We start from the raw sequence: 10,415 nt of genomic DNA on the forward strand, positions 1-10,415 counted from the left end.
CCCACCCCCTTGATTCATTCCAACTTCACACGTTTTGGAATCCAATGGCGGCCCAAAGCAACGCCTACTCTATAGAACAGCACCACATCTCCACTCCATTCATAGGCGAATTTCTCTGTCATAAAGAGAATTTTCCGCAGGAATGTACGCGTGTTGGAAAGACAAATAGTAGGTCAATATTTTGTGAAAGAGTCAAGATTGCAGCTCCTGTAGGTGGGAGAAAATCTCCTTTAAATATTGAAACAATAGAAATTTTTTAATGAGCAAAAGTGACCCCGGAAAAAATTGGACGAAGTCCCTTTTCACTAATTAACCAATTTCTATTGTTTCAATATTCATAGGCGAATTTCTCCGTCAAAAACAGGATTTTTCGCAGAAATATACGCGCGTCGGAAAGACAATTAGTGGGTCAATATATTGTGAAAGTGTCAAGATTGCAGCACTTGTAGGTAGGAAGAAAATCGCCTTTGAACATTGAAACAATAGAAATTGTTAATGAGCAAAAGTGACCCTGATCTTCAAAAATCGACGAGGTCCCTTTTACCTTATTAGCCAATTTCTATTGTTTTATTATTCATAGGCGAGAGAGAAAATCTTATATTGAGCAGAGAAGTGATCGAAATAGCTTCATGATGACGAAATCAACAATGAAGGAAAGATAAGAATGTATGTTTTATTTATTATAGTTTTATGTCGTGCAAAGCTATGGTTAAATTCTCACAGAAAATCTTATATTCTAGGCTATTACACCACGGTAACGCGACGTTGAAATTACAACGTAATAGGAAAGGTCACATAATACTCCCAGAGCTTGGTATAATGACAAAAGGGTATTAGGGTGTTAATAACTAAGTATGGGGATTTATATTAGTTAAGCTTTTGCTATGTTTCTTTTCGGAATATTCGTAAGTTTCTTCATTTAGCCAAAATCAGGAAAAGTGGGCTTTGTGAGCTAATGACAAATGGAAAATGAACGGCGATTTTCGGGCATTATTCTGGTCCTGGCATTATTCCTACGTAAATTTAATTTTAATTCACTTCGAATATTAAACTTGAAGCCTATATTACTTAATCCTGACCGTGAAATATCAAGAAATTTCGTGCGGTAGAAAGTTACTTCCAAATGTTCGAAACTTTGAGCCGCATAGTATGCATACATAGTTCTCTGAAAATCGTTAATCTGTGTAGGTCATCAGCAAAACTTCACAAGATCTTGATTAGATTCTTACTTCACATAGTAAAGAATCGATTGGTCTTTAGTAACATTGAATTTGTTGCCACCCTGAAGATTTTTAGATGACCCATTTACCTGAAGCTCCGACCAGATTTTCGAAGAGATTTTCCCTTAACTTTTGAAATTTCCTTCAATTTATTTACCACCAAAGTGAGACAGACTTTCAAAAATCTGACAGTCTCCTTTGAAACTCATTAACCAATTTCTATCATTTTATTATTCATAGGCGCATTTCTTCGTCAGGAAGAGGAATTTTCGCACGTCAATATATTGTGAAATTGCCAAGATTGGAGCTCTTGTAGAAACGGAGAAAATCACCGTTGAATACTTCTTTGTTATCATGATCTAACTACCGAACTGTAACAACACAAGTAATTGTATTTTCTTCGTCAAAAAAGTAGTAGAAGACAAACCCTTACCGAAATAGTCATGCTATAACTTTCTTTTGTAATTTGCAATCTTCCCGAACTGTAGCATAAGTGAACCTCTAATACATAGGGAAGGCTATATTCATTTAATGTAAAGTTCCCCCTATCATCCTACCATCTACGTTCTACTAAGTCTTTCGTAAAACAGTGGTAGACATAACAGCAAAATAAATTCTGAGATATAGGCAACTTACTCCTTAACATATTAGGAAAGTACAAATTAGAATAGGTCCCATAAGGAGCCGTGTTCTATCATTCATCAGACGTAAAAAATACGTTTGCTATTGTTAGAAAATACTGAGCCGCCTAAGATAATAGTCGTTGCAAATAACGTATCCTAAATACATAAGCGAGGCTTCTTTAGGTCATACAGCAAACAAGTGGCCAACGCCGTTCGTAAAATTTCTGAAATGGTCTTTGCCTCAAGCTACTAGTGCATAGCCATTTGTAAGTAATAATTTGGTGTTAAAAATACGCCAATACTCTTACCCGTTTCGTTGAGGCAGTAGTAAAAGTAAAATATATCTCCTAGCCAACAACCCCGTTGCCATTTTTGCGCTCCAGGAGCAGACATCCTAAAAGATTACATTAGTAGAAGGTGTGAACTAAACTGAAGTTTCTTTCAGCAGCAGTTGATCTTCTATAATCTCAGCAGCGTCGTCCCGGCCCAGCCTACGTAGTGTTTCAGCCAGTTTACTGGGGGAGGGGGGTAGTTGCGAGTCTCCATTACTGTTAACAGTGTGTCCGTTGGGGAATGTTCGTGAATGGCTTCCAGCCAGCGAATGTGCTTTGTCTCGAAGCCAAGATCTTCGGCCAAGTGCTTCCAGTTGGCTGTAGAATGTGGATCAAGGAGTAAAATAAGCTCATTACGTATTCTTTTTGTCAGCGAGTACTTGCACAACGAAGGAAAGGCAAAAAAATGTGTCCTCAGCTTAAGATGCAAGACGAATCTGAGGTTTTCTATAAGAGAGACCAGCGCAAAAGGTTAAACTGTATTCAGGTATGAAGCCTTGGATAGATAAATATATCGATCAATGATTTGACGTCAAATCAATCGATCAATCAATCAATCATTTAATTATAATTATAAAAGTAATATACAATTATAACAACAACAACAACAACAATACTTTATTTCACCCCATTATTATTACAACAGAAAATATAAATATATACATACAATAGATGATAGGGGTGCTGGCTGCCCGAAATAACCTAAAAGTAAAAAATACCAGGCAGCCAGCTGTAAGAAAAGATATTTAAATGTTAAGGTCAGGGACACATGAACAAACACACATAAATACACACAAAAATAAAGTTAAACAGAGTTAGGTAAAGTACCAGTATATTAAAATGACCATAATTCTTACGTTGCAAAACAGTATTATTTCTTTTCTTAGAATTACAAAATCGAAATCGAAGTACAGATGTCTAGATAAGAAGAAAATAATAAGAACCTTCCCAGAACCCTTTGCACCTGAAAAACCATAAATGCTTAATAACTGTCAATACTAAGCCAAGGGGGCTGCCACACAACATGGGTATAAGACTTGCCATAAAATACCACTCTTATCAACTTTAGTGTGATAATGTCATCAGTCAAGTGACAACACCCAAAACGTGTTTAAACTGATTACGAATGCAGACATCTATCAATTTGAAAATAATCAATGTAGCAAGTCAGAAAGAGCACAGCATGGTCATAGCATTGTTAGCACGGTAAAAGTCATCGGTCATTTGACCAGGACGCTCAGAGTTTTCGAGGGTTTTCTCAAACTACATTAAGCCCAATGAAAGAGCGACTGGTAGGTCACAGGTTGTAGATAATTTAGCAAAACCATTTAAAAGGGACGTTGCAAATCTTTTCAATGTCTCCTGTTCAGCGCCTTCACAAGTAAAAAATAAAGCAAACTCGCATATGAGGTTTGAATGTGTGCTCCTGCAAATGGCATCGACGGTTTCCTTCCATTTTGACTCCTTTATAGCTAGATTATAGAGTGATGTAATTTTTCCATTTGTAGCAGCCTGGAAACGAGCAAAGAAAGTTGGAGAGAGGCTTACATTTGGTGCCTTTTTTCGCGGCTACCATTCAGCCGGTGTACATGCAGTGATTTTCGCGTTGTCTCACTTTCTTGTTTCTTGGAGCGAAAGCAGTTTGCAAAATTGTTTTGCTTGCTAATTTATAGTCAGTCTGTCAGTAAGTCAGTCAGTCAGTCAGTCAGTCAGTCAGTCAGTCAGTCAGTCAGTCAGTCAGTCAGTCAGTCAGTCAGTCAGTTAGTTGAACCTTTAGGAAAAGAGTCATTCAGATAAAGCCTGGGATGATTCTCAACAAATGGACCAAATATTTAGTTTTATCAACAGCATTGAGAACTAAAAGGAAATTTGGCCACCGTAAAGAAATTCGAGTGCTTACGTTTTGAGTGTCAGCCCTTCATAAGAGTTAATTCCTCCCTCCGACGAAGGGCTAAAGATTGAAGCATCATCACTCGAATCTGTACACGGGGCCAAATTACCTTACACATAAACGATACTCAGGTTACATCAAGATTAATTCATTTAGTGTTGTATGCCGATAATATGAACATCCTAGTCTCCTATAAGAATATTAAAACTTTAGTATCCACAATGAAGAAAGAACTACAAATCCTTTATGATTGCATTTTGGCAAATAGATTGAAAATTAACATAGTAAAGAGTTGTATACTGTTTTCGAATTCAGGTCGAAAAAGAGTTAGTTTAGATCTGTTCAATAGTGGGCATTTGTCCTATTGCACTGCTCCTTGTCGATTCTTGGGCAAGTAATTATTCTACGAAGCTCAACTGTTTATTGTTATTACAGAAAAGAGTACTAAGAATAACAACACGATCAGGCTGGCGAGTTCATAGCGGACCACTGTTTAGTAGATTAGGTATATTAAATATTTCCCAAATCAATTAACTACAATTGGGTGAGCTTGTTTACAAACATCAAAATAATTTGCTTCCTGGGATATTCGTTTCTTAATTTGCAAATAGTAGTGGCGTTCACCATTACCACACACGCTCGAGAACGAATCAGAATTTGTTTATACCGCTTTCCAGAACTAATCAGTACGGCAAATTCAGTGTTCGATATGCTGCTGCTAATTTTTGGAACAAAATACCCCCAAAACATCAAGAATGCAGCATCTCTTCAAAGCTTTAGAAAAGATTTAAAAGAATATCTCCTATCATCCGAAGCCTGAGAGTGATTTTTTGACTTCCTGTATAGTTATTTATTTTATTTTTCTTCTTCCTCTTCTTCCTCTTCTTCTTATTCGTTTATTTTACTTACCTATGTTTGCTTATTTCCATGTATGCTAGCCAACTAAGATTAATTTAAATGCAGATATCCTTTTGTTAAGTAAGAGATCAGGTGAGCCCGGTTGTTCCAAAGCCGATTAACGCTAATCCCCGATTAAAAGTTGACCGAGGTTTTCATCTCGCTCGTTAATTTTTTTTTTGCAATGCTCATTTTTAAACTAAAGGTAAAAAAAAAAGTTTAAGTCAAAACTGAAGGGCAAAAGTCTTTTGGAAAGATGCTTATGATTAGTACTCGAACTACTCGAATCAAACTTCACATTAACCCAGGATTAGCTTAATCGGGCTTTGAACAACTGGGCCCTGGTGTGTAAACACCTTTCAACCCCATGGATTTTCGTTTTCATACTTCCACATTCCTTTCTTCCTAATTCCTGTTCTTTGTGTTTAATTACAGTGCAACAAACGCAACCGGGTGGCCCCGGTTGAGTTTGTTGCACGGTAATTTGTGGAAATAAAGAGCATAAGTGCATGAAAGCATTTTATTGTAAAAACGTCGCGCATGAAGCGAATTGCATAATTACGTTACATAAGAATAAACCTAGTAAAATTACAGATTGTCAACTTGATCGGGACTGGGCATTACATTTAAAACTTATTTTAAATTTACATTTTTAAATTTTCAAATTACTCCGAATTTACAGAAAGAAACGAATTTTTTGCCGAATTTACAGAAGAAACTTGAGAAATTTGAACATTGTTGTTAAAACCAAATATCGTTCCACTCCCCACCAACGCAGTACCACAGTTTCTTTAGAAGCTAACCCCCTTGTTTGATTGACAACAATTTGTTTTTCCTAGATGTGGTACTATGTGTCATTATTGGAGTGAATCTAACCCCTAAAAATTCATTATAGTCTTAAACGGGCTAATTTTGGGAACTCTACGTTTTTTTGGTCAAAACTTTAACAAAGCAACTTTTCGCTTGCAAACACAAAATGTTCCCAGGCGAACATGTGACGTCATTTTCTTCAGTAAAGGAAGAAGAAACCGTTATCAGTTCTCTAAGGGATTTGTCTGAAATGCAAAGATAGAACTAAAAAATGACTCCATTTTTTTTTACAGGGAATCTATTTCCTTCCAGGCAATCCGTAGCTGACTTAGTTACGGCTCCTGAAATCTAGTAGATTAACTAAGGTTAAGAAAAAATTAAATTCATTGAATTAATTGTTTTGGGTTCATCGTGGTTCGGCCAACACCAACAACCACAACAACAATATTAATCCTAATCGTATCAGTATTTCTTTAGTTGATAAAGCAATACTCAAAGCACCACAGTAGGTGACTGAAAATTACTATAGGTAACTGAAGAACTCAGACTAAACAGACAAACAAACAAAAAATTGTGAGTAATTATGACTTTTTAATGACAACTTACGCCCGTTTTTGGTTGAGTTTCTTTGATCGGCTTGGAGTAAATATGATCGTGTTCATCGTCATCCGAGGAATCCTGTGTGACTGCAAATGCTGCATGTAACCGAGGGAGGCTATATGTATCTGAGAAAATTTAAAGGTAAATATAAACTTCAAAATCTGTTTCGTTCATACCTGTCGTCAGTTGGGCACTTTCGGAAGATCCCTTGTCTTCGAATTGCCACACTCTATTCTATGTATTAATGATGACTATTTTTTATTAAATTGTCGAATTTTTCACGACCTCTAAAATGCGACGTTCGAATCACCTTTTGAAAGCTACAAGTCAAAGCAAATTTTGGTTTTCCCTAATTTAATTTGCTCCTCAGTTTCCGGACCCAAAGCGCTAAAAAACATGTCTGCTTTTTGCCATATTCAATTGCAGTGACGGGAGCTTGGGCTGCCTGTGCAATAACAAGAAGACTTGCCGGTGACATATTTAAGCGATTAACACTTCAGAGCGTCTTGCGTTATGGTGGTAAGAACGAAGTCAAGATCACTCAAGGAGATCGTTGACCCAATATCAATCCATTCGTGATATATTTTCTAATTTTAGCAATGCTCCTAGAGGGGGGTGAATAGGGGTATGTAAATCCGCCGATCCGCTAAAATTAATGGCTGAATCCGTCGATCCGCTCAAAAAATCAACTAAATCCAAATCCGCAAATTGTTTGCCGCGTTGGATGATACCCGAGATACAAAGCGACTTCAGTTGTCGGAGTTGCCTTGCGTGATAATGTGTTTTAGCGTTGAGGATGACTATTCACAAAGGCAACGAAATATTTATGTAACCAACGTCTGTATCGAAACACAATGTTGCAGATATGAGAAAAAAGAGCAAACTTGAACTTCCTAACAACCAAAATCCAAAATCCGGGCCCCAAAACTGAATAAAACCGCGATCCGCTGTGATCATAGGATCCACAGATCCGTTAAAATTTTGCTCTGAATCCAAAATCCGGGCCAAAATATTTACCAAATCCGCCGATCCATACGTAGACCTATTCACCCCCCTCCTCCTAATTTGATAATGCAGAGACTTGCAGTTGACCCGTGTATGTTCTTTAAGGTGGAAGCATGGATAAAAAATTACACCAAGGATACGAGGTGAAGATGTTGGAGTATTCGGTAGCCTGCAAACGCAGACGTATTTCCGGCTGTCTAGATTCTCTCCGCCGAAAAATAACGTCTGCGTACCCGAGCCGCAAAACGATTTCCGTGACGTAGAAGCTTTTGTTTTCTCGTTGGCAAAGCAGATTACATGAAAGAATGACACTCGAGTGGTCCACGAGACGCAAAACCGCCACAGAGCTAGCATACACAATGGCATTTCGAAAACTAATCCTAACGGCTAAGAATTGTCAGTAAGGAAACCTCCATTCCGTTTATTGAGTATTTCCCTTCATGATTAAAATAAACATCATTAAGTAGAGCTAAGATATGAATGCTTTATTGTCAAGTGAATAGTGCTTTTCGCGCGCGCTGATTGGCTAGCTCGGAGGTGATTAACCAAGCACTATTCACCTCCAAGCAGCCGAAGAGAAACAAGATGGCTTCCCGTTTCGCCACGGTCACTTAAGACGGCTATTACAAAAAATACAAAAATTGCAACAAATTTTTGGTTTGACGGCATGGTAAGCTATTTAATTTTTCAAACCTCATTTTCTAAGGCGAAAAATAAAAATACAATGCATTGTTTACGAAAACTGACTATCGAGCACTATAATTACAATGTAAACAATGAAACATCTAATGTTTAGCAGTATGGTTTCAACAACATGACAAATTTCACATAACAATCGAAGAAAAGACACGTAGAAACTAAACAAGTGCCTCCAGAAGCTTTATTTCACCGCAAGAAAGCGAGACGGAACTTTTTACAATAAGAAATCGCTAACCGCGCGGCGCGCGAGATTTTAAAATTTCCTACCATTTGAGGGTATATTGTCAAAAATAAAGTAATTTTTGGTCCACTTCTTATTCAGCTTGTGTGGTATATACTAAAACAATTATTCACCTCAGTGTCGATGAAAATGATGGATATAAACGTCGCCGCTTCGCGGCTCGGTAAATATCCATCACTATTCACCTCTACTTTGGTGAATAATTGTTAATTATCAACAGAGTTGGTCACCGTAAAGAGATTCGAGTGCTGACGTTTTGAACGTTAGCCCTTCGGCAGAGCGAATCAAGGAATTATGGGTTGTAAATATAGTGAGTAGCGGGAGCTATGCTATGCTTGGTTTTCACGTGACGTCACCAAATTCTAGAATTCAAAACTGGGAGGCCTACAAAATTTTTACCTTCATTCAAGGAAAGATAACCTAAAAATATGTCTTCTCACAATTTCTTAGCTCGATGTCGCGCTTCCTTTTGAAAATAGAACAGTTTCAATTTCCGAGTTTCCATCGTGCGTGACATAAGGAGGACGGCCGTGACAGAGCTTTTCCGTATCGTAAAAATGTCTCTTCGGGTGATTTTCAGCATTCTAAACAATTTAAGTTTGAGGAGAAATATTAATCTAAACATTCGAATATTCACAAGGGCAAACAAACCTCTTTTCTGGCAAAAGTGAACTCCTGATGTTTTTTCATATTTCCGGCCGCCATGTTTGTGCCCCTAAGAGGGACACAAACATGGCGTCTCCATACTAAGCTCTATAAATTTATGTGGAACATTTTGTCAAATAACTCGAGTACGGAATGCCGCACAGACCTGACACTTGGACAGATGCCTTATTTACTTATCCTCTATACCATGTCAATTTCTTGACTTCATTCATGGAATGGTTTCGATTTTTTTTTTCAATGGCGTGACAGTGAAAACCGAGAATTGATGGGAGCATGATAACATGGAGTTCAAGAATAAACTCCCCAAATCCTCTCTTGACTCCCCGAATGAACGGTGTTCGTTGACTCAGTGGAGTGGCGATTTGGCAGATTGATTTTTGCTCTAAACTTTTGCGGCTTACTGTGCTACCATAATATGTAGACAATTGCCACAAAATACCATGTGTTTGTAAGAATAATTAGGCAGGTTAAAGTGTCAAGTGATTGTTGTGGGATTCAGTTAAAACAGATCTGGTTGCTGATGAATTGATAACACGAAAAAACATTAATTCAGACAAAATGTTATAAAGGTGAGTTGAATAAGAAGACACACAGACAGGGATGAAAAACCTGTGACCTTTGTGGAGCATTAATCAACAGATGAAATTAACATTTTAGGCCTGAAATGTGAAAATGGGTTTGGATTCCAAACAACAGGTCTGAAAATTACATATTTTGGTTTGAAATAGAGTCAGGGTTTGGAGAACCGAGCTGCACACCCCCAACACATCAAAGAAGCACGACAGAGATATACGACTCGCCCATACGCCCATACGCCCACAAGACCGGCCACTACCCGCTTTGAGGTAAAGTTTATTGACCAAGACCCTCACTGATACGCCTGTAGGTTCAAGGAAACTGTCCACGTAAGACTTCACCCTTATAACATCAACAGGGACAGCGGAATTCAAATTCCTGAAGTGTGGATGACAACGGTCAAGAAACACAAGAGGAGAATGATACAAGAGCCGAGGGAACAACTTATCGCCGGAACAATGAGGATCGAAATGCACCAATCACAGCTGACCATCGTGATAAACGATTTGAAAGATGAATTTTTGCTCTAGAACTGTCCCGGCTTTCTGTATGATAAATAATGAAGACAAATGTTACAGACTGCCACAGAAATACCATGTTTACAAGAATGGAGTTAGGCAGTTAGAGCGATTGATTTGGATCAGTTAAAAGAGATCGATAACTGGTTGACGATGAATCGAAAACGATGAAGTCTCTCATTTACCAAAAAAAGAATTCACACTTTCTTATAAAGGTGAGTTGAATAAGAAGACACACCGACAGGGACGGAAACCTGTTACCTTTGTGGTGTATTTATATTATCAAAAGATAAAATTAACGCCCCGTCCACACGTATCCATTTTTGTTTGAAAACGC

The 10,415-nt window shown here is 37.8% G+C and overlaps 1 protein-coding gene across 1 annotated transcript in view; it reads right to left on the reverse strand.

The window, feature by feature from the left end:
* Window positions 1-647: 647 nt before the first annotated feature.
* Window positions 648-10,415, reverse strand: part of LOC146475733 (uncharacterized) — a 27,104-nt gene continuing 17,336 nt past the window's right edge. The window contains exons 9-10 of the mRNA XM_085115440.1: window positions 6,380-6,498; window positions 648-2,622 (exon numbers count right to left, since the gene is read on the reverse strand). Coding sequence (XP_084971566.1) covers window positions 2,590-2,622; window positions 6,380-6,498 — 152 coding nt within the window. The 3' untranslated portion in view covers window positions 648-2,589. The remainder of the gene's footprint in view (window positions 2,623-6,379; window positions 6,499-10,415) is intronic.

The sequence above is a fragment of the Pavona decussata genome, unplaced genomic scaffold (genome assembly GCF_977016875.1).
Source record: "Pavona decussata unplaced genomic scaffold, jaPavDecu1.1 SCAFFOLD_83, whole genome shotgun sequence".
In the NCBI taxonomy this organism is placed as follows: domain Eukaryota; kingdom Metazoa; phylum Cnidaria; class Anthozoa; order Scleractinia; family Agariciidae; genus Pavona; species Pavona decussata.